The 25,597-nt window shown below is 36.2% G+C and overlaps 1 protein-coding gene across 1 annotated transcript in view; it reads left to right on the plus strand.

Annotated features, from left to right (window-relative positions):
* The window catches only part of Agps (alkylglycerone phosphate synthase), a 97,617-nt gene that overhangs the window by 27,518 nt on the left and 44,502 nt on the right, over positions 1 to 25,597 (plus strand). The window contains exons 8-11 of the mRNA XM_034494389.2: positions 2,183 to 2,263; positions 6,879 to 7,004; positions 8,371 to 8,479; positions 18,937 to 19,064. Coding sequence (XP_034350280.1) covers positions 2,183 to 2,263; positions 6,879 to 7,004; positions 8,371 to 8,479; positions 18,937 to 19,064 — 444 coding nt within the window. The remainder of the gene's footprint in view (positions 1 to 2,182; positions 2,264 to 6,878; positions 7,005 to 8,370; positions 8,480 to 18,936; positions 19,065 to 25,597) is intronic.

A 25,597-nucleotide genomic window follows, 5' to 3' on the forward strand; every position in this document is an offset into this window, starting at 1 on the left:
GTGGGTGCAAGACATATGTTAGTGCAAGTATGTAATTACCTCAAAAGCCAGTCTGTTGAGGCATACAGTGTATGTAAATTATTATCTGAGATTCCATCAAATTATTAAATTCTTTGTCTTTTATTCTACAGTTAAATGCTGTTATTTTGGCTGGTATAAGACCTGAAGCTTGACTGTATTATAGTTATATTGAAATTTGCTATTGTCTTTTTTTTTTTAATTTATTTTTTATTGGATATTTTATTTACACTTCAGATACCATCCCCCTTCCCCATTTCCCCTTCCTAGAAAACCCCTATCCCACGCCCCTTCTTTTTTTGGCTTTTATACAATTTTTTTAATGTTAACCAAAGGCTTTATAAGTTTAGTAATGCTCAGTATTAATCAGAAGTGTAACCTAATACCCAACCTAGATATATCAACTATCTTTGACTGGCGGAGACATGTGAACATCTGCCTCCATGTCTGTCCCCCCCTTCTCTCTCATTACCTAGCTCCTCCTCTCCTTACTCCTCCTCTTCCTCTCTTTACTCCTCCCACCTTAGCTCCTCCTACATATCACCCTTCCTGTTAAAATAAAACTTTTCTCTCAAAATACAGTTAGAGCATAATTATACCAATTTATGTCAGTAAGGTGCAAGATAGACTTAATACCCAGTCCATCATTTTGTTGACTAAGCAGAACCTCTGCCATCTCTCCTAAATAAAAGACTTAGTTCTGAACCTGGCTTTTTTCCTTGGCTTTAGAATGAATGTCAGCTGAAAACCATCCTCTCAAATCTTTTCTCTCAAAGTAAATAGCCAGGATTGGCCATGAGACTATAAGTTTTCAACCCCGTCAGAAATCCAGGATGACTGAGTTAACTGAAATTATGGGAAGCACAAAGCATAACTTCTAAAACTTAGCCAATTTATAGAGACCGCTGAACACCTGGACAGTCCCAATACTACAGAACATTGGAGCATCTGATCTTCAGCCTTCTGGCCTTGCTATTGTCTTGTAGTGTAATTATATTTTATATACTAAAGCAAAGTACATTAATATATATTAATGCTTACTCTATAAAGCAATTATTTATGTGTGTTAAATTTTAGAATTTTGTATTTTAGAATTTAGGCAGTCTACTAATTTTGTATTGTCTGTTGCATTTTCTTCTTCATTATTAACTAAGTTTATATTATTATTAAGAAATGGAATATGTCAAACATACAAATACAACTTCCTTGGGATTCAAAAGAAGATACACATATGTAATATGTATATGAGTATGGTTAACTAAAAATGCCAGAAAAACATTTTATTGATAGTTATTTAGTAAGTGCAGTTATTCCAGAAAGTATCCAGTCCCTCTTTCTGTTCCTTTGAGACAGGGACAAGATCTTATATTGTCCAGGCTGACTTCAAGCTTATTGGGTAATTGAGGATGACCTTGAACTCCTGGTCCTCCCGCCTGTATCTCTGGAAATGGAGGTGTGCACCACCATCTTAGCTCAGTTCCTTTTTTGGAGCATGAGGCAGGAATTTGTTTTATTTTCTACACATATTTCTTTTCTTTTTTCTTTTTTCTTTTTTCTTTTTTCTTTTTTTTTCAAGACAGGGTTTCTCTGTGTAGCCCTGGCTGTCCTGGAATTCACTCTGTAGACCAGGCTGGCCTCGAACTCAGAAATCCTCCTGCCTCTGCCTCCCAAGCACTGGGATTAAAGGTGTGCGTCACTACTGCCCAGCATATTTAAATATCTTAGCAGGGTTTTTTTTTTTTTTCTGTCCTATTTTCTGATTCTTAGATATGATTGTTATGTTAACTGTAATGCAAACAGATGTTTCCTATATGCTGTTTTCTATGTGGAGTATCTTATTTATTCCTTTAGCAACCCTGTTATTATATATCACTACTGTCTATATTTTACAAATGAGAACTCACTAACACTAGATAGTTACTAGATAGCTAAGCAGTGGCATTTAGTTTAATGTCAGCACAAAGATGAGTGTATGTTTCTGTCCAGTGTATGCATATTGTACTGCTCTTTGTTGTCATGTCATGGTATGGAGTAAGGAAAAGAGGTTTACTTTCCTTACTGCTGATTACTACCTTGTTACTGAAGCTTTGAATTTGGAACTTAGGTATTTCTTAAGAAAATGTTAATGCCTCAAAGGAATGAGACTTCTTTTTCTTTGTAACAGAACCGGATTCTCTGGGTTGATGAGAACAATCTGACAGCTCACGTAGAAGCTGGGATAACAGGACAAGATTTGGAAAGACAGGTATGCTATCTCGTTAATTAAGCTTTTCCAAACAGTGGTATTCTGTGTCTGAAGGAATTACCTTTCCACAATATATTGTTCACTCAGTGAATTTGCTCAGTTTTTGTTGTAGGTTGAACTGAGTACAGTAGTGAATGAGACACTATCTCCTACCCTCAAGGGCCTTATATTGGGGTAGAACATTGGAGAAGTAGACAATGGATGATTCATACTAAGTAAGACTAAATTTACTGTGTTTGTGTCATCAAAAGGGGACAGGTAGGAAGAACTTGGACAATTATATACATAGAAGCTTGACATTTAAAATGAGAACATTTAATAGAAGGGAATGAATAAGAACAAATTATGTATGAAAATGCCATAATGAAATTCATTATTTGGCAGATAACTTTAAAAATTAATAAGATAAAATGAGACTCGAGAATGAGTCAGAATTAAGAGAGAGGGGTTCAGGTGCAGATAACTGTCCTGTGGAAGGAGTGTATACAGGAGTTTTAAGGGTAACATTTTTTTGGAACCCTTAATCTTTATACTCTTTCTCAGTATTTAATACGTTTTTAAAGTTTCTGTTTATGGCTTCTAAGCAGGCAATTGCTAAAATGAATTGATTCTTGGGGGTTGGAGATATGGCTCAGAGTTTAAGAGCACTAACTGGTATTCTAGAGGATCTGGGTTTAATTTTCAGCAGCCACTGTGTGGCAGCTCACAGTTCTAGTGAACTTCAGTTCTAGTGGATCCATCACCCTTTCCTGGCGTCCATGGGCACTGCATGCATGTGGTGTACAGACATACTTGCAACAAAACACCCATACACATAAAAATAAGAATCTTTAAAAAATGTAAAAATTGATTTTTAAACTTCTCAAATACGGTCAAGATGGTTGTAATCCAGTTTTTATAATCAAAAGTTAGGAATTGTGATTTGTTGGTAGACACACAAGTCACTTTATGTTCAGATTATAAACTAGATTATAGAGTAGTTTGTCCCTGAACCTTTTTAATATGACACAGACAATGTGTGGTTGTTGATTGTATTTTTATTTTCTTTCCCTATTTTTTAAGATGATTAAAGTTGGCCTACTTGTCACTGATACTTGAAAAATTTCTTACAATACTGAGAAAGATTTTTGAAATATTAAAAGTTTCACTTATTAGTAGTTTTTGTGAAATTGTACGTGGAAGACTTTAACAGACAGCGAATACCGATAGCTGCCCAACTGAGGCCGCTTACCTTCAGGGGTGAAAATAAATTAACACCTGCTTAAAATTGTTGAAGAATTGTCAGAGATCTTCAAACAGGTCAAGACTTTATATAGTGAAGATAAAGGACTTGTTTTAAACTTTGATAGTCAATGAAAGAAGTCTAAAAGGACCTGGATTAGTCCACCATTAGCTTGAATGAGAGACGTTATTGGTGGCTATTTTCTTTAATAACAAACAATGGTCTTTTGGGCTTTCAGTTTTATATCCTTTATTATAGCATTTGATGGAGTATTTTAACCTATCCAAGTTTTCCTTCTTTTTTTTTTAAGGTTAGAAATAAAATTCAAGGAACATATCTCCTTGGAATTTAAGTGACATTTCCTCCAGGAGGTGTTTCTGAGATTTCACCTGCTAGTTGGTTTCTCCCTGACACAGAAGCACCCGGGTGTGCAGTGGCTGCTGCAGGCCGGCAGCTGTCTCTATGAGATCACTCCTCCTCAGACTTTGTGTCCTTATTTATAATTCAGATGAGACAGCCAGCTTAAACTGTCCTGTTCATTCTCAGAGAAGGTTTAAAATGACACAAATACAGGCTGAGTAACAGTTTTTTTGTTTTTTTGTTTTTTGTTTTTTGTTTTGGTTTTTTTTTTGGTTTTTCAAGACAGGGTTTCTCTGTGTAGAAACCTGTCCTGGAACTCACTCTATAGACCAGGCTGGCCTTGAACTCAGAAATTCACCTGCCTCTGCCTCCCAAATGCTGGGATCAAAGGCGAGCGCCACCACTGCCCGGCTGAGTAACAGATTTTAATCTCTAGCTTATAAATTATATTGGATTTTAGTATGCTTAAATGTTAAGGCATGTCACTAACATGCCAGTTACAGATTTTAGGATTTATTTAGGGGTTTATTACATCTTTGGCAACTTTTTTATTTAATAATCTGAGGATATGTGAGCTTAATTTTTTTCTTTTCAGAGATAGCATCATTAATAATTTCAGTTTCTTGTTTTGTTCTTGTTTCAAGTAGCCACTGGCCCATCCTGTAAATTTCAAATTTAGATCTTAGCTGTGTGACCTCAGGCAGGTTACAAACGTTTTTGTGTCAAATGCATCCATTGCAGCAGCCACTGCAGCCACGGGTGCTTCTGTGTCAGTGAGAGAAATGGTGATAATAGTGCCTCTCAAGGTTTCTGCTACAACAAAGGACATTAATAATGTAACTAACACATTCAGAACTTTGTCCCATTAATTTCTATCAAACATTATTTACTTCATTCAGGTATATAAACTTTATTCCGTTTATAGCTGAGGATTTCCAGTCTTATCCTCAATGTGGATTTCTTTCCTAAAGGGTAGATCATCATATCCAGTTCCTGGCTGTTTTCTTTCCTTGTTTGTCTAATAGGAATTACGAACACAGCAGTATAAAAGCTGAAGTTGGGATAAAATTTGCAGTGGTCTCTCAAATATTGATTATTTTGTAGCCCCCTACCTCATCTGTGATACATCCCTCTGACTTCATACTTCCCATATCCAAGGCCCAATGCACAGAAACTGTTCTTCCAATAAACTCCCTTTCTAACATGGCTGCTAAACTTACGGGAGAATCAGCATTACAAGAGTCTTTAATTATCACAGAACATCAATAAATCATAATGTGTCACATGTTCAATCAGAGTGTGGATCATTTTATATATGGCTTATTTTCTAACTGATATTATAGTATATAGGGCTAGATGCCATCTTTCAAATTAGAGGAGTTTAAGTCTGAAGTTTCATAAACTTGAATGTTTATTAAATTTTTTAGGAATAGTGTCATAGCAGTCTGTCCGCCTGTGCTGGCTAGTTTTATGTCAACTTGACACAAACTAGAGTTGTTTGAGAGATGAGAACCTTAACGGAGAAAATGGCTCCATAAACTCAGGTTGTAGGCAAGCCTGCAGGGCAGTTTCTTAATTAGTGGTTGTTGGTGGAGAGTCCAGCCCATTGTAGATGGTGCTGCCTCTGGGCTGGTGGTCCTGGGGTCTATAAGAGCAAGCCATGATGAGCAAGCCAGTAAGCTTTTTGAATTGTGAGTCATATATTTTTTGTTTTATTTTTCTAATGGTTTCAGTAAGCTGTAGGTGTCATAGAATAAGTTGCTGTCATTTAAAGTGTACAATTTGACACTGAATGTTCCTGAAGCACCAATACCATCAAGGTGACAAGGCAAACCCCAGCTTAGTTGTTAACGTATCTTAGGGATTCATGATTTTTTTCTTCTAATTTAATAAAACTTAGAAAATAATGTCAATATAGATTATTTGAAGATGGAGCTAAGGAAGACATGTAATACACTGGTAATTTTCATTTTAATCTTGCTTATTTGTGATTAGTTATTAACCTCTTAAAAATAAATATATTGAATATTTAGTGAAAAAAGTAACAATTGATGTTCTTTCAATTCTGTCTTCCTAGAAGCAAAATTAGAAAATATAGTTTGCATTGATGGCATGTGAATCTTAACAATTTATATTTAAGGTAGTGGGTGTACACACTTTGAATTACAACTTTCACGCCATACTTACACTTTGATACATGGGTACAAACATTGCTGACATATTCTACATCTCTGCATGACTTACTTGAGAAATAAAAGCAGTTGCTACACTGGATGACTATCAGATGGTCAACACAGATTGATGGGCTTGAGTGCAGGCAACAGTAAGCGTACAGATGGTGGTGTCTGTACCATTTGACAGGAGATGACCGAGACTCTAAAATGATTCCAGTGGAATGGCTTTGGTGTTGTTGCAGTAAAGGGCATGCATTCAACCTCAGGTGCTGTACAGATGGTGAAGCCAAGCTAATATAGAAAAATGAGAAACAAGTGACTATTTAATGCACAAGAATGCTTGGTCCACATCACAAGTAAATGATGGTATTGCATTTGGGAAGCCTAGCCAGATGGCTGTACATTAAAACACATGACTCCTTGAGAGAATTAAGTACAGGCAATTTGCTCAGATTTTCTGGAGGCCTGCTGCATATTATATTAGGGTAGGGGAGAATGAGAGATGAAGTGCTTTATTTATTGAAAGTGTTAGGTGAATTTGGCAGTTATTTAAGCATAATCTGATCTTCATCAGTATTTAACATATCTCTTCAAAGGGTTAGGGCACAAGGAAGAGTCAGCTGGCTTTAAAAACAAAATAATGTAAAGAGTAGTGGTTTTTTGGCCTACACCTTTTAAATTTTATGAAAGTTTTCCACTAGGAAAAAAAAAAAAAAAAAAAGAAAAAAAAGTTTTCTTTACAGGTTTTAATGTGTCAAAAATACTAGAAACACATATAAGGAATTGAATAGAATGTGTTGAATGCTGTGTGAAATGGGACCATTTTTTGCCAGTAAAATTTAAAATTTTTGTTTTGCAGCTCAAAGAAAGTGGTTATTGTACAGGTCATGAACCGGACTCCCTGGAATTCAGTACTGTGGGAGGGTGGATATCTACTCGAGCATCAGGAATGAAGAAAAATATCTATGGCAATATTGAAGACCTGGTAAATGTATTTCTAGTTACTGTCTAATGATGAGTATTTAGAAAGTAGGATAAAGTATTTAAAGACTTTAAAAATTAAAGATTGAATGGTAAATGTCTTCAAAATATACTCCTTTTGATTATAGTAATACTGTTTGTGTATAGTAGAAGCATTAAGATATAACAGTGGTCATATTGAAGGACACCCTTTTAAAAGTGACTCTTATTTAAGGTTTGTAGACATGGTATCTAACTTAAAAATATGCAAATAATGATTTTACAAATTTATCAAAAGTTTAGGTTCTTTTTGGTGATACTGTTATTCTTGCTGTAGGAGATATTTCATTTGCTTTTTCTGAAGGAATTCTTTTTTCTTTGTACAGTTGAGGAACCTCACTGAAATGGTTCTGTTGAGTAATTATATAAGCTGTCAGGTTTAACATGTGCCAGTCTTCCAGGAGCATGACAGTGTTATAACTCTGGGCCCCTTATTAGATATTGGGTGACATTTATTGCATTTATAGCTTTTCTGGGGATTAGTTACATGACCTCGGCAAATTTGTTTACCTTTCCCAGCTTCAGTTTCCTTTGCTGTAAAATACAATAATTATGTTAGAACTATTATATGATTAAAGGACATTAAAAGAAATTTTCATCAATCTGATGTATAGTAGGTACTTCATGAATTTTTTTTAAAATCTTCAGTATTTTGATAATATTTATTTAATTGGACATTTTCCTACATGGTCTTGCTACTTAGCCCAGGCTGGCCTGGACTTGCAATTTTCCTATTTCCATTTCATTTGCTGGGGTTAAAGGCAGGCAATACCATGCTGGTAGTTGATACTACTTTAGAACCTATGAAGCTGTTTAATTGAAGTGATATTCCTAACTTTGTTCTTGTTTTGCTTCTCAAGCCTACGGTCTCAGGGCTTTTTATTAATACTTCTGAAATTTATCTGATATTTCTACCAATATCAGATAAATTTCATGAGAGACAGTACCTCTTACGATATCCAGTATTTTATATGAAAATGCTTGCTATTCTGTTTAAGAAATGGAAAAACTACACTTTGTGGCTACAGGAGAACTCAAAGTTTCTAAGTGTTAACAATTCTTTAATAAAAGTATAGACTTAAAAATACAATTAAGTCATGATACTAGTATCTAACTGTTGGAAAAATGTTGAAAGTTATTATTATATTTATCCTCAGTGTACAAATCACTAAAAGATTTGAGAATTCTGAAGGTCATCACTACTTATGGCTTAGCTCACTATTTAATAAGTAGTGTTTTATTATAAAGGTATAATTTATTATAAATGAGTGTGTAAGTACAGACAGATCTAACAGATGTGTGGAATTTATTTTGTGCATTGTATTAAACAGGTGGTTCATATGAAAATGGTAACACCTAGAGGTGTAATAGAAAAAAGCTCCCAGGGACCTCGTATGTCAACGGGCCCTGATATCCATCACTTCATCATGGGATCTGAAGGTTGGTGTACTTGTAAAGTTGTTAGGAAAGTATGTAGTTAATGATTTCATGTTGTGAAAGTCTGTGATAGCGCACAGTATGTGATATCTTTGAAAGAATGGTATGCTTTATATATTTAAAGAGTAATGAGTTTTTATGATTTACTATTTTTTAATTCATACTTCATAAAGGTTTTATGAGAACGACTTATTCAATTTCCTTCTACACTTTAGTCTTATGTTTCTAAAGACTATGATTTTTTTTATTGTTTTTAAAATTTTTAGTGAATCTTAAGAAACAGTGGTTAGGGCTTAAGTATTTTAACTTTGTGTATTACAGTGTAATCCTGTCCCAGTAATTATGAGAAAGACTGACAAAACATTTTTTTTTCTCTCTTGTTTTCTTGTAATTATATATTTTGTTACTTAGTGTTGGATGATTTTAGAAACTATTGCTTTAAATTCCATTTATTCATGTATCTTTTAAACTTCTGTTTGTCATTTAAACTTTTATTTTGTAAGTAGTATCTATTTCTTGCTTGCTAATGTTGAATAGACTAGAATGCCATTCTTCAGATCCTCCAAATGTGTAATTCCTTCTGTTTTGCAAGCTGTTGAGTATACAGTGGGAAATGGTATGAGTAAACTTGGGCCTGTTTTGTTAGATTGTGGAATAGGAAAGAGGCATTCCTTAAATTCAGAGAAATTCGATAAGTTTAAACAAAGTGTTTTCTAAATTAGCTTAAAAAAAAAAAACCCATTGCTTAGTTCAAAAGATGGTCTGAGTTGAACAGATAGAGTTTGGAAACATAGGTATATTCAAAAATGAAAGAACAATTAAAACTGTTGTTCCTACTCTGCTGGGGGTAGGGGGTAGGGGGGTAGGGGAATGGCTGGCAGTGAGGAGACTTCTACAGTGAGCAAGGTGAAAAACCACCTGACTTCTCATTGAGCAGCTCATTTAAGTGGGGGTGGGGAGAACAAAGGCTATTTAAATCCTTTGGGCAGTGGGTAGAGGCTTTGTGGTGAATGTATATCTTTGGGTGGGGCCAAGTGCTGGGATTGCCTGGGGGAATGACTTATTTGAAGAAGAATTCCAGCTGCTTGCAGGATGTCTTACTTAAGGGTTTAATGCTGTGAGCAGACACCATGACCAAGCCAGCTCTTATAAGGACATTTAATTGGGGCTGGCTTATAGGTTCAGAGGTTCAGTCCATTATCATCAAGGCAGGAACATGGCAGCATCCAGGCAGACTGGTGCAGGAGGAGCTGAGAGTTCTACATCTTCATCAAAAGGCTGCTAACAGACTACTGGCTCTCAGGCATCTAGGACTAGGGTATATTAAAGCCCACACCCACGAGGCCACACCTCCCAACAGTATCCCTCCCTGGGCCAAGCATGTACAAGCCATCACACTGGATATGACCTTATAAGGAGAAAGGAAGTTTAACCTGTAATATGGCCACCAGGCTACATGATTACCTCAAGGTTGGCAGATGTAGGGCTTGTAAGGCTATGTGAGCAGGGACATGCAGGCTCAGAACAGGGAGGAAATGGTCCTACTTCTGCCAGTTTCAAGGCGAGATTTTAGACATGCCTTGATCTCTTTCTTGTTCCAGGCTACCCCCAACCCCCACCCCACCCCCTCTTGCAGGGCTCTTCAGCCCCACAAATAACTAGGGGATTCATGTAGTGAGGTTTGATTTAGGACCTGGAACAAGGGACTGAGATGCAGACCTGGCCTCCTGGTTCTCCCAGTATCCCTTAGTCCCTATGTGGTATACCCTGCCCCCAACCTTGAATTTTGCAGCTCAGAGGCTCTTTGTATAATCCAGACATTTTGGTCTCTTTCTTACTCTCTCCACTCTCCCTTCTTTGCACATGTACCCTTTCTCTCTCTCTTTCTCCCCCTTCCCCTTCTTCCCATGGAGACTTCCCTGGCCTCCTTCCTTGGGACCAGTGCCTTTAATATGTTCTAACCCAGTTTGAGTTGGCTCATTTCATTGGTGGAGAAGTAACCTATCAATAAGTTCTGATCTTTGACAGTAACAACAAAGAAAGAACAACGACAGTGTCTGTTAATGACATGGTAGAGATCATATCAAGTATTTGATGATAGATTGGTTATTTGTGATGGTGGTGGTGGTAGCTGTGGGGGTTTGGTTTATGTGTGTAGGTAGGTGTGTCTGCTTATGTAGGTGATAGGTTGTGGGTAGGTGGGTATGTGAGTACCTTTACTTTGTGTGTATGCATGAGGGTGAACGCATGTGTGCACACACTCCCCTTGCTTCATCAGTACTGCTCTTCTTGATTCTTACCATTTTCTTCCTTGTATTTTTTCTTTTTTCTTTTTTTTTTTTTTTTTTTTTTTTTTGAGACAGGGTCTCTATTATGTAGTGATTATCCTAGAACTTATATGAAGACCAGTCTGGCCTCAAACTCAGAGATCTACTTGCCTCTGTCTCCTGAGTGCTGGGATTAAAGGCATGTACTATACCATGCCTGACTTGCTTCTTAGCCTTTTTTCAAATTTCCTTATAGGTAGGTATGTGGTCCTCTATAGGACCTGTATAGGATTATGGTTTTATATAATATTTTGGCATTATCGTTATATGAAGGTCTTCTAGGAATCATTTTGATCATTTTGTATGTATTTTCTTAGTCCCTAATTGCTCTACTTTTTTTTTTTTTTTTTTTTTTTATCTTTCTCTGCTCCTGCTTTTTTTCGATTTTATTTGTTTGTTTGTTTTTGGAGGGTCTTACTCTTTAGCCTAGGCTGGCTTGGCATTACTGTGTGGCTCTGACTAGTCTTAAATTTATAATCCTTTTCACTCAGTTTCCCAGATGCTGGGATTACAGGTGTTAGCCACTGCCCTTAGCTCTGCTGTGATAAATTGCTAAAGCATCTCTTCGCCCCTTCTCACACTTACAATCTTTTAGTGTTGAGAACTTTAGTAGGTCAAAGGGAAGCTTTTCTTTTTATCTTTGCTTAGAGGTAATTTGAAGCTTATAGGGCATTTTGTTTTACTTAGTCTTTTATTTTCTTCTTATATTGAAGTCATAGGCCTTGTACAGGGAGGAAAGGGAGAGGACAGATTCATCATCAGGTGACACCATTTTTTTTGTTCCTCATTATTTTTAATTTTATATGTATGTGTCTTTGCATGTATTCCTGTGTACCATGTATATGCAATGCCTGTGGAGGCCAGATGAAGCCTGGGATTGGGCGCCCTGGGATTGTGAGTGTTAGGAATCAAACCCAGGTTCTCTGGATGATCAGCCAGTGAGTGCTCTCAACCAGTGACTCATCCCTTGATGCTCACTAACTCTTTTTGACACTGTTTCTCTTAATAATGAAGTATATATTCAATTTATGTGAGGCTTTATTTGTTCAGGAAAATACTTGCTTTTTAGTATTAAATAGTATGGGTTGGTTTCCTCTTATGGAGTGATTGCACTGGTGGGCATATTTTTCCTGATATGTTGTTTTGTAATTCATAGGGCTCACAGCTAGATTAGACTGTTGATACTTGTTCTTACAGCACCCAGCTTGCTTGCTCTATATCTTGCAGCTGAGGTGTGGGGTATCTTTAGTGATAGAGTCTTATCTTCTAGATCTAGTGGACAACCAAAAGCGCTGTAAAGAACTTGTATTATTTTGGAGGCCTTTGAGACCTCTGTAACCAACAATCCCAAATAAATTATATAATGTTACTTTCTATAGTGAAGTCAGCTTGGATATACATTTCATACCTATCATATTTTTTTGTGATGAAGTTAGACCCTGAATTATATCATGCCTAGTGTGTTTTGTCTAATGGTATTAGAACAGTGTAATAGTCGCTTCCTCAAATAAGTTAGTTTTGGGAATTTGTGAAGAATTGGTATTTGTCCCTTAAATGTTTGATAGTTTTCAAGATTGAAAGCACCTGTCTCTTAGATTTACCTTTTGAATCTCCAGTTTTCTAAGTACCCCTCTTTAAAAATGAGATAAGAGTCCAGAGAGTAGTCAGTTTACATTATATACATTTGTGGAATTGTCAAAGAACAAATTTAATAAAAGAAAATGTAGGAGTTCTATAGGAAGCAGGGCTGCAATGCCACCTTATAGCCATGACACAGTCATTGCAGTCATGAACTCACAGCAGCACTGGTTTTGTAAAGATTGCCTATCAACAATCCAGTATTGATTGGTAGGAGTAGGAGCACTCATGAGACCTTAGCCCTTGCTGCTAAAATAATGGATATTGATTGATTCTGGGAGAGAGGGAATCATTATCTTCAATATATACTGCAGGTACATATTTTAAAATTAAGATGTATGAGTCCTCTTTTCTGCTTTTTTTTTCCTTTTGACTATTCTGAATCCCTTGCAATTCCATATGAAAAAGAAAGAAGTTAGACCCATGCTCATGTCGTATTTATTTTGTTTGTTTAACTTGAAGTCTCTGAAAGCCAGAGTCCAGGAAGGAGACATTGATGGGGAGTATATCTTAAGTGAGGCTACTAGAACACAGTTATTTCCCTTTGAAATCTCACGGATCTAGCCTTCACTGTTCATGTTGTTGTTAAGCAGCATATAGTCTTCCAAACTCTTACTACACTGGTTAAGTTCTGTTTATGGCATTCTAGGACCTGTCTAAACTACCATGTCACACTCTTCCATATTTTTTTCACAAACCATATCCAAAAGCCGGAGAACCACATGGTCAAATTTATTATAGCAAAAGCCTCATTCCTGATACCAGTTGGCTGTCTTAGTTTTCTAGCAATTTGACTAAATAAATACCAGGCACAAAGTTACTTATGGGGGGAACCATTTGTATTGGTCACAGAGGGGGAGGTGTGGTGATGGCAGTGGCTTGAAGTCCTGGTGCCAGGAAAATGGGACTTGTTGATTATATTGCCATAGACCAAGAAATAGAAGGCTTGGGTAGAAGTAGGGTTATTCTGTGACTCTCACTGCCAGTCCTCCACTGACAGTGAAGACTTACCTCCCAAAGGCTCCACAGACTCCTAAAACAGCACTGCAGCAGGTAGACCAGCGGTTTAAATGCATCACCTTTGGGGAGTGTTTTATATCCAACCACAATAGGAACATATATTATTGAAGTCTTTGGAAATCTGTTCAAGTTTGTTGTTTTGCCTAGTTTGTGGTCTGTCCTGAAGAATACTGTGTGTGTACCTGAAATGAATTTACATTCTGCTATTGCTGAATGGTATGTTTTAATCTAATGAATGAGGTCAGATTCACTTAAATCATTGTTCAGTTTCCTCTTTGCTTAGTTCTTAAGTCATATTGAAAGTGGGGTATTGAGCTCCAAGTATTCATTATCTCTTTCATTTGTCTCAGTTCCCATTATATATTCTTACTTCCTGTTATCAGCACCATCTTTTAATAATTGTCTCTCCAGTGATTTATCATTTCAAAGTATTCCTCTTTGTGTAGTAACATTCTGTTTAAAGTCTGTTTTGTCTGGTATTAGTACTGTGTTTGCATGGTACTCCTTTACCATATTTGAGTCTTTGTATTTGAAATTGTCTCTCTTGCAACAACAATACATTTCAATTATTTAGAACAGTGGTTCTCAGCCTTCATAAAGCCGACCCTTTAATACAGTTCCTCATGTGGTGACCCCCAACCATACAGTTATTTCATTGCTACTTCATAACTGTAATTTTGCTACTGTTATGAATCATAAATGAAAATATCTATGTTTTCTTATCATCTTAGGTGACAGCTGTGAAAGAGTTGTTAGCCCCCAAAAAGGGTTGCTACCCACAGGTTGAGAACGGCTGATTTAGAAAGTCTTGTCTTTTAGTTGCTCAGTACATTCACATTTAATGTCATTGCACAGACCATTGTTTCTACTCAACTTTGTGCTGCTGCAGGTTCAAGTGTAGTGTGTATTATATGGTATTGTTTTATCGAATTGTTTTTAAATGGTGTATAACAGCAGTTCTCAACCTGTGGGTTATGACTCTTTTGGGGATTTAACAACCTTTTCACAGGGATTGCATATTTCTGAATATCAGATATTTATATTACAATTCATAAAAGTAGCAAAATTACAGTTATGAAGTAGCAGTGAAATAATTTTATGGTGTGTGGGGGGGGGGGTCACCACAGCATGAGGATCTGTATTAAAGGAAGGTTGAGAACCATTGATGTATAAGAAGTAACTATCTATATTGTCTTTTATAATTGTAAAAATGTAACTTGGCCTTTGTAATCACAACTGCACTCTACCAAATTATTGGTCTATATTTTCTGCCTATATTGATTTTTCATATTCTGGCCCTTAATAAAAAGAATCTCATAGTATGTGAGCCTTGTGTTTTTCCCTCTTTATCTTATATAACTGGTGCTGCTTGTTGTGATTTTTTTTTTAATCTGTTTTGTTTATTGGTTTGTTTATTGAGTTTCTGGTGTTTGAGGTGAGGTCATCATCTTCCAAGTTGAAGAACTTTTAGAATTTATTCAGAACCTGGTCCGAACAAAGTCTCAGCTTTTGTTTGTCTTTATATTTTGAACATGAGATACATAATTTGTGGTTGACAGGCTTTTTCCTTTGCTCGTTGGATATGCTATTCCACTATTTTCTGGCTTTAAGTCGGCTGTACATTTTACAAAATTGTTCTTGTTGATCATTTTTTATGTTGTTTTCAAGACTTTTTTCTTGTCTTTGACTTTGATCATTTATATCATCATCTGTCTGGATATCTCTGTGTTGACCCTGCTTGATATTTCTTGAACTCATTTGATGTATTGGATACTGTTAGGAAATTTTCAACTATTTTTTATAATAATTTTCCTGCTCCATGCTTTGTCCTCTGCTTTTACAGTACTTCCATTATTTATGTAGTAATGGGATTCAAGGGTTTTCATGTTTCTCTGAGACTTTGTTAGTTTTTTTCTCTTATTCTTTTTATAGGACAATGTGTCACTGTCTCTGTAAGTCAGTCTTCAGTTTGATATTCTGTTTTCTGCCAGATCATATGTTGTTGGGCAGCTTTTTTTAAACTTTTAATTGATTCGTTGTGAATTTCACATTATGCACCTCAATCCCACTTATTTCCCTGTTTCCTTTGTATCTGCTATCTGCCCTTGTAATCTTCCCTACCCAAAGAAAACAAAGAAGATAGAATAAAAAAAGAAAAAAAATTGTCATGGAAGCTATAGTGTATCACTATATCCCACAATATACCCTTTTGTCCACACATCTTTATTTGAAAATGTTCATTGCAACCAGTCATTGCTAAGTTTTGAGGCCTCTAGCTTCTGCTATTCTATCAATACTGGATCCTCACCAGGACTCATCTTGGATATCCTGTTGGTTTCCATTGTCATAGAGATCCCACAGCTTTGGATCTTCAGGACTGCTCCAGCAGTTCATAGATGGGGTAGATGTTTGGGTAGGACAACTAAAAGCCCTGGATCTGGGCCTGGGTAGTAGCTGAGCCTGAGTCAGCCTACCAGCTCTTCTGCACTTGCACCACCAGGGTAAACTCTCCAGCACTGCCCCCGGCTAGCTCACCCAATGCTATAGCCAGAAAGGGACAAACAGGGTCATGCTCTCAAGCCTTTGGGGCTGTCTTACCCATGCCTTTGCCACAAGGGCTAGCTCTACTGTGATGCCCAAGGTAAGTTGCAGGGCCCACTCTTCCAGAGCTGCAACCAGGGAGGGCCAGGGCCAGCTCTCCTGCTCTCATGACCTCTGGTCTAGCTCACCTGCCTGCTACAAGAGGGGAGAGGAAGGAGAGGGAGAAGGGAAGGGTATCTCTCTCTTGCCCATGCCACCTCACTTTCTTGTGGGGCCATCTCACCCACACTTTTGCCACCAAGGTCAGCTCTACTATGCTGTTGTGCAGATTCTCTAAATGAGCTTTTCATTATAGTTATTATACATCCCAGCTCCAGAGGTTTTAGTAGTTTATTGATAGTCAGTAGTTCTTTGATATTAATAAATGCTGTTTCAAGTGAACCTTGAAATCATTGCAAATAAAAAAAGTCCAAATGACTACATACTATATGATTCCCTTTTATATACAATATCCAGAATATGCATATGAATAGAGACAGAATATATTTATGAATAGTTAGCTAGGGTGTGGATCTGGAAATGGAGCATGGCTGTCTAATTGATACAGTTGTGGGGAGATTTAAATGGTCTAAATTTAGTTTATAGTAATGATTATGCATACATGTGAATATACTAAAAGCTACCAACTTTAGCATTTTCTTTCTTTTAAAATACCTTTTATTTCTACTTTGATAATTTCAAATATATGTGTGTGTGTGTGCGTGTATGTTTGAGCATATCCACCTTCAGCCTCACACTTTTCCTGTGCCTCCCAAACATCTGTCCCTCACATCTTTGTTTCCTCTTCCTTTTCTTCCTCCTCTTCTTCCTCCTCTTCTTCCTCCTCTTCTTCCTCCTCCTCTTCCTCCTCTTCCTCCTCTTTGTTTTAGTAACTCATTGAGTTAAGTGAGTACTGCCTACACAAGCATGGGTAACCTATCAGTGGCCACATCCCTGAAGAAAAATAACTCTGCCTCCTGTAGCAGCTATCATCTGCCAATAGCTCCTCAGCAGTAGAACCTTAAAGAGGACCTGCACAGTCTATGCTGGAATTACCGACTTGATCACGTGGCTTACAGCTGCTCTCAGTTCATGAGTGCAACAGCCCCACCATGCCCAGATGACAGTATTTTACAGTACTCACTCTGGCCTTATATTCTCCCTGTTTCTCTTCCACAATGTCTCCTGAACTTTGTGGTGTTGGTGATGTTCCATTTAGAGCTGAGCACTCAACAGTTACTTATTCTCACCACTTTAACTAGTATTGTACAGACTGAAGCCCATTGCAAAAAGAAGCTTCTCTGATCTTGATAGCCAACTACTCTGTGGGTATAAACGTAACTATTTACAAGGTAGTTTGACAGTGTCATTTTGGTAAAACAATAGTAGTTCCTGTCCACCCTTCTACATACACACAGGGCCCATGACCTTCCTAGCCACCGGCTTTTGGCCAGTATTACAGTACACTCCTGTGGACCAGGCCCCACATCAAATCAGAAAACAGTTGTTTGCTTCCCTAATGGTCATGCCAGGATTGTACCCATGCATACGTCTTGTTTTGATATTGTAGCGTCCAGGGTCCTATACTATAAAAGGTAGCCAACAGGGAGAAAACGTCCAGATCAGTTCAGCATGATTTCTCTGTTTGCTGGAATTAAAGTGTATTGTGTCTTCACCAGTAGGGTTTTACCATCTAGTTATGGTGGGTAATCAAGAGGATTGACAATAGCCAATATGTTGTTTTGAGGGCTTCTAGAATTTTAAATGAGTTGAAATCATTGAAATTATATCCCAAAGATATGGAAACAAAAAAGTTTAGTCATTCTAGTTATACTTTTAACTTTACATTTGTTTTTATATATTAAAATGTTAGTTGGACAAACTTAATAGATTTTATGACCATGCAAGTTATAAGAGGCTTATATTTTAAATAAGCCAGAAACAACATATATATGTAATGAATATATCAATATATCAATAACTAATCAATCTGATTTATGCTCCACTGACTCAGACTAGTCTTTAACACTGTGTTTACATCTTGGTAAGTCACTCTAGGGATTCCAAACATGATCTGGACTTTGATTTCCAGTGTTGTAACTAAGTTCTTCAGTTTCATTCACATCCCTCTTTATACTTATAAAAAATGAAATATTTGCTAATGGTACACTATTTGTACATCTGAAACCAGAGGTTTGAAAGCATTTGATTTTATGAATATATTTCTTTTTAGTCATATTTCTTTAAATATTTGGTATAGATGATTATATTTATTATTTTTCAGTTTAATCTCTTTATGGCCCAAGCAGTAAAGAATGTGTCATATGTGGTTTTTTTTCATGCTTCATACTTAGGATAATTATTTTGTCTCTGAGTACTTTTAGTTAAGATCTTCTCAGTAATGCTTTTGTCTTTCTATGTACTAAGTCTGAGGAGACAAGGCAAGGTCATAGTTCCTCAGAATTCTTCAATCATTTTCAAGTTAAAAAGTTAGCTTCTTTTTAGCCCAGTAAATCTTTTTGTAGTAAATATTGAAACATCAGAATATACCTTTGTCAATATGTGTGAGATGTAACAACCTGCTTCTCTCTATTTTTCTTTTAATATATTATAATGTTTAAAAACCACTTAGTAGTAACTTTCTTGGAGAAAGCTTAGAATGTTTTAAAATGCACATAAAAAAGAAAAATTTAGTCTAAAATTATTTTTGAAACTATAAAATTTACTTAATCATTCATTTTAGAAGACTTGATTAGCCATTCCCCATATAGAAGAGATCAAATAGATATAACATGGATAATAGAATTAATCAGTAGAATCAGTTGATTAAATAGATTTAAATATGGTTTTAGAAAATTGTCATGTGATAAATGGATTATTTCCCTTCTTTTTTAGGAACTCTTGGTGTAATAACAGAAGCTACAATAAAAATCAGACCAACCCCTGAATACCAAAAGTATGGCTCGGTGGCTTTCCCTAATTTTGAACAAGGTGTAGCCTGTTTAAGAGAAATTGCAAAGCAGGTAAAAACAAAATAGAAGATATATATGCAATTATATTTTTAAAATTCTGCTGTAATTGTGATGCTTCAAGTACTCTTTATATTTAGTTGTATTATATTTGTAATTCTTTTTAATCACATTTTACATAGAAATGACCCCTAAGTACACTTATTTCATTCAGTAGTTACACTGCTCTCGTACCTGTCTCTAGTGTGATTTGGGACCAAGGTAAGACATGTGCTTTGATTCCTGGCTTTAAATGATTTGCTTTGTGTTGAATGCTATATTTTAAATTATTTTGGAATAACACATTTTGTGGTGAATTGAAATGATATTTAGCTTATCATTATCATCATTATTGTTATTATTATTATTATTTATTTATTAAATAAAACATTTATTGAAATTAGAAGTAGCCATGTGTGGTGGTGCACACCTTTCATCCCAGGGCTTGAAAGGCAGAAGTAGGCAGATCTCTGTGAGCTCATGGCCTGGTCTACAGAGTGAGTCCCAGGACAGCCAGGGCTATGTAGATAGACCCTGTCTCAACAAACAAAGACCTCCTCCCCCCAAAAAAGTGAAAAAGTAAAAGAGGGGAAACGAGGTAATGACTGAGCATCACTAACCCCCAAATTTAGAAGTTTAAAATGTAGACTAACGTTTTTAATACATGGAATGTGCTGCTGGTAGGTGCTACTTGGTTTTATAGTTATTTTATGTATTGTTTAAGTAATATTTTTTTACTTAATTTTGTTTCAAGACTCCCTTTCTTTTAATAATTTTATTTCATGTGCATTGGTGTCAGATCCACTGGAGCTGGAGTTACAGACAGTTGTGAGCTGCCATGTGGGTGCTGGGGATTGAACCTGGTTTCTCTGGAAGAGCAGCCAGTGCTCTTAACTACTAAGACATTTCTCCAGCCTCCTGTTTGTAATCTTAAAAGAAAAAGGAAAAGGAGAAACAAAAACAAAAAAACCTTTTTTTGCCTTCCTATAAGAGATATATTATCATTTTTCCTTTTTTCTTTTTTTAAAAAACTTAATCACGCCAAATAACCTTTTTATTTTACTCTATGTCTTAGTGTGGAAATCTCTTACTTTAGTCATTGTTTGAACTGCAATAGTTTATAATAGTCCTGACCTTTCTCAGATAGAGGGTAATTAATGCACTTTATCCCTTCTTGCTTTCTCTAAACTGAGTTCCCTAGTACTCTCCATCAGGAACACGAAGTACAACCTCTCTTCTTTTCTTTTTCTCTTCCTTCTTTTCTTTTTGTTAGAGAGTCTCACTGAGTAGCTTTGGAAAGCCTGGAACTTGTTACGTATATCAGTCTGGCCTCAAACTCACAAGAGATCCACCTGAGTGCTGGGATTAAAAACTGGGACACCCACTACACTGGAGGGAAATTTTTTGATATCACCTGTGTAGGTCAGCTTCCTAGTTAGCACTCAAAGTAGGTGGAAGGAGACTCTTTAATAAAGACAAGGAAAAATATTTGGCCAATTATCCATATTCAAATTGGACTATAAGATAGTGAAATGCACAGGTATTTGAAATTTCTGTGTTTTTAATTTAAAGAAAGTAATTGGAAGTTCACTAATTAAAAAATAAAAATTTTAAATACATGTTAATTTAATTTTTTTTTTAAAACCAACTCTCAGAATATAGCCCAGGCTGTATTAAAGACATAGTCTCTGTGGTCGCTAGGTCATGTTTTTAGCATGGTATTTCTAGTTAATCAATATTGTCTGTGGTTTTTTAGCAAAAGAAACATGAGTGCCATGTTTTTTATTTGTTTTAAGTTGGTCATTCATGCATTCATATTTAAAAGAGTAGAAAGCATTGTTAGCTGAATCAGGTAGAGAGAACAAAGAGGTTCTTTCCAAATCTGTGGTTCCTTCAACAAAGGAAGCATTTCAGATTTTATGCTAGCACCTATACTTATATATGCAGGAACACACTTTAGAGGTGGGTACATTTGCATGTGTGGTTTAAGGTCATAGTTCAAGAAGGGAAGATGGATAGATTTAGGGACATACTCAGCTTAAAGGACGAAGCACTTGATGGAAAGGTTAAAATTGTGGATGAGAACATTTGGGCATGCTCATAAAGGTTATGATATAAAGATGTCAGACAAGAATTCCTCTGGACATGCTTACTGTCTCCTCCTACCCCCCCCCCCCAAGGGTACCCTTCTTCATTGCCTCTCTGTCAGCTCAAATCAGATTAAAAAATAATGATCATTAATGTTGAAAAAGTATTTTAGATTTATATATTTTTTTGACAAAAGATCTCAGGAGGGTCATGTTAAGCAGTGCTAGCTAAAGCTGTATTTTCTAGTCTCTCTTCAGGTTAGTGGATTCATCATTATTAATTGGTCTTTAGAATTCAGGTATAAATATTTTATGCTTTCCTGAATGCTATCCATTTTCTCACATTGCATATTCTCACTTGAAAATACATTTTCTTTCATCATTGAGAAGTGATATATAAATTTATAAAAATCCCGTTTATAATATTATTACATTATAGAGCCATTCAGTTTGAATAAGACTAATTCATATAGTCTGTTGCAATTTTTATTATAGTTTGATGTGCTCATATTAGAAGGTGACAGAAAAGAGCCACTTGTACTGTTGAAGAGCCTCCTCCTTCTTGCATAAAGCAACAAAACTTGCCCCTTTACTTAGTTTTAAGAATCTTAGATACTCAACTGATGACTGTAGTGCAATTTACAGTGACATTTGGAATAGAGGGAATAATAATCTATAGTGCCACCATGTGGTTGCAGAGCAGACCAGCCAGAAAGTACCTGGCTAGACTGGAGTTTGGAGTAGTTTGTGTACTTAGTAATAAATAGCTTTTACAGACAAATTGTATAGACTAGGAGGCTTGTCTTACTTGAAACCGACATAAAAATTTGGATAGATAGCAGTTTATTCTCAAGCATTGTTCCTCAAATGGGCAAGAATGCACTTTAGTGGAATCACGTTCTTTGGGGATCTGCAAATGTAATTTATAATGTAAATGCACAGCTATCATTTTCCTGAAAGGTTTTATAAATGTTTCTCCAGGGTCTGGAGAGATGGCTTAGTGGTTAAGAGCACTGACTGCTTTTCCAGAGGTTCAATTCTCAGCAGCCACATGGTGGCTCACAACCATCAGTAAGGGGATCTGATGCCCTCTTCTGGTGTATCTGAAGAGAGCGACAGTGTACTTAAATACAAAATAAATAAATCTTAAAAAAAAAAAATTACAATTCTGTCTTCCATGTTGAAAGAGGAGCATCTCTTGCCATTAGAAGAAAACTAACTAGTATGAATTAGTCAGTTCTTTGAAACTGCCCATTTGGGTATCAGAAGTAGGTATTTAGATGACAGCCTCTCCTTCACCAGTCTCTCTTCTGCTTCTCTCACCTTTATTTTCAACATTTTTAGTGATTTTAAATTAATAGGTATTTCCTTATGTTAATTTTGATCACGGCAGGGAAGAGATAGTTTGTGAGTTCTATAAATTTTGCAGGAGTTCAAATAAGTTGAAAAAATTAGTTTTGACATGTACTTTAAAAAATTTTATATAAAAAAATTTGTATATTTAGCAGTAATTTTTGGGTGTACTTGCTACTTATAAAATGCAATTGCCATTATAAGTGAGTATTTATATATGTGTCATATTTTTTCTTTCTAAAGAGAATAACTTTGGTCAGTGACTTGGTTACTTGGGTTTTTTACAGTTGTGGTCCTCTGAAATGAAGGTCATTCATTGTATGGCATGCTCTTTGCCAGAAGTTACTTAGAAGTAGGTATTGTCCCTTTATTAAACTGAAAATAAAAGTAATGATTAGGATACGTGTCTGTTTTGGTGGCTCTTACAAGCAGAGGAACATATTTGCCAAATAATATATATTTCATGCTTAAAAAAACAGAAATATTTGTCTTTAAGAAGAAATGTCTTGTTTATAATATAGATCCCTAGTTATATGCATGTCGTTTCCAGGATGACCAGTGAATGTTACCAGTAGCCTTTAAATATATGATTTCACCTATATCAACTCTGACATAGAGGAGGAGCCTGTCTATATTTAAATTTCATTTCTAGTGTATTTCTAGGAACTTACACTCAACACATATCTTTCATCCACCTTTCAACTTTTCATTAATTTTTCATTGGCTTTGTGTAGGAGCACTGTACTCTTAATACTATATCACATAATGAAATAGGTAGTATGCATAGTGTACAAATTAAATATAGCTCTCTTTTTTTTGGTAATTATTAAGGACACATATCTTAATTTCACTGAGTTTAATTTTGCATAGCATTGCCCATGGGTTGAATATTGGGACATTTGTTTTTGATAAACATGTAGACTATTTGTTTTTGTTTTGTTTCTTTGTTTTTTAAGTTAATTAATATCCCAAATGCTGATGCCTGGCAACCAGTTCCACCCTCACAGAGTTCCTTCTCTCATTTCCTTTTTCTTTTCTCATTTGAGAGGGTGGGCTACCCTCTGGATATCTGATAGGCTCAGGAATTTGGGCAGGATGTTTGACTTGCCCTTTGAAGAAACTATTTCAGTTCAAAGATAACTCACTAGTGTGGCAGCTCAGATAGAGGGACATTCAGTGAGATACCCTTTTAATTTATCTTTAAGATCTTAAAGTAGTAGCGGTCTTAGAGGGACCTAAAAGGTGTATTCATTCTGAACTTTGGTAGAAGCTAGTCAAGTCAGAAACATCTCCACTCATGTGTCTGATCTCAAGTGTATAAAACCATAGACTCTGGCAAGGGGCATGGTTTGGTGTAAGCAACACATTTCCCATGAATCTTTTGAGGTATTTCTTAAATAATTGCCTTTTAAATTTATAAAGTAGTTGGATTAAGATACCTGTTAAGTTAACACAGAGAGTAATACTAGATTTTACTTTTCAGGTTAAGGCTCAAGTAAATTCCTGGTTGCTATACTCTTAAAGGAAAGAAATTACTAGAAATTTGGCTTAGTCAGATCAGTACATATTTGTTCATCAAGACAAAATGATTGATGGTTAGTGCCCAGTAGTTTTTTTTTTTATACCTTTTGGTGCTATTTACTGACTGTATAGCATGGATTGGTGGTGAAGTCAGATGCACGAGAAATCCTAGTAAGTGCACTTAATTATTTTATTAACTTTAGTTAGAGTAAGCAACTTTTGTTTGTATATTGTTAAAATTTCTTTGATTTCTTAATAATGTATCATTAGTTTGTTCAAACATCCCCTCCTAGGTTACTTCTGACACCTACCAGCAGGGGTCACTGTAGTGCCAGGGCTCCTCGCCTGGCTGCCTGCCCACCCTATGTGTGTGCAGTGGTGTCAGTGTTCCTTACTAGATGGTTTGGTATGACTTTGAACTCTTAACTGTTCTTAGAGTTTATAGTCCCCATCCTTGAAAGACAGAGCTCAGCCTCCTCAGTTAGTTTTGGAAGCAGTGGACATAACCTAATTGGAGCGGGGTTTGATGGTATTAGGAGCTTCTCTTTGATCAGTTGTGTGGTAACTTTTTTTTCCCCCCTCTGAGACAGGGTTTCTCTGTGTAACCCTGGCTGTCCTGGAACTCACTATATAGACCAAACTGGCCTCAAGCTCATGGAGTTCTGCATGCCTCTGCCTCCTGAGTGCTGGAATTAAAGTCTTGTGCCACCACCACCAGCCTGTGGTAACTTTCAATTATTTCAAATTCTGTTTATAAGTATATTTAGAATGATGTATAATAATTTACAAATCAGTTGCCAAAGGCCAGCAGACTAACCTATACACTTTTTTTTAAATTTGAATTCTTTGCTCATATGAATTTACTCAAAACAGCAACTGAAAATGTATTTCTTAACTTTGGAAAAAATATGAGACTTTGATTTAAATTAGATGATTTCTAAAATTCAGTGTTAAGAACTTTGTTTTGGGGTAGCATTTGCTCATGTAATTCAGCCACCAAGTTAAAATCACACTTAATTTATGTGAATATTTCTAAGGAATTTTAGCAGTTTATTTAAAAAATACATTTTTATTTGCATATCTAAGAAAGTTGCATTCTAATAATTAAATCCTTTAAGAGACAGACTGCACTCCATTCTGTAGGCTCCAGGACACCTTGGACCCTTTGGTGCTTTACTGTACATTTCACTTCCTACCCAGCATTTCCCTTTAACATCAGACAAGTTTTCTTCCCTGCCCGCCAGATTGGCAGCTGCAAGAGGCAGGCCTGGACTTCATTGTCCGTAGTCCTTGATGGGCACCATAGTCCAACTTCTGCATCTTAAAAGTTTGCCATTCCATGCTTTGTTGCAGCCTCGAAACACACGTTTAATCCCAGTACCTGGTAGGCAGAGGGATGTATGTAGATCTTAAGATCAAGGTCAGCCTGGTCTACATAGTGAGCTCCAGGCCAGGCTGGCTACAGTGTGAGACCTTGTTTCAAAAATAAAACTTGGATAAAATGAGTAGAGAATAACAGAACTACTTCCAGCTTAAGAGGATAAAATCAAATGCAGATTCTAACAAGGGAGCCAAAATTAACCTGTA

The sequence above is a fragment of the Arvicanthis niloticus genome, chromosome 2 (assembly GCF_011762505.2).
Source record: "Arvicanthis niloticus isolate mArvNil1 chromosome 2, mArvNil1.pat.X, whole genome shotgun sequence".
NCBI classification, from domain to species: domain Eukaryota; kingdom Metazoa; phylum Chordata; class Mammalia; order Rodentia; family Muridae; genus Arvicanthis; species Arvicanthis niloticus.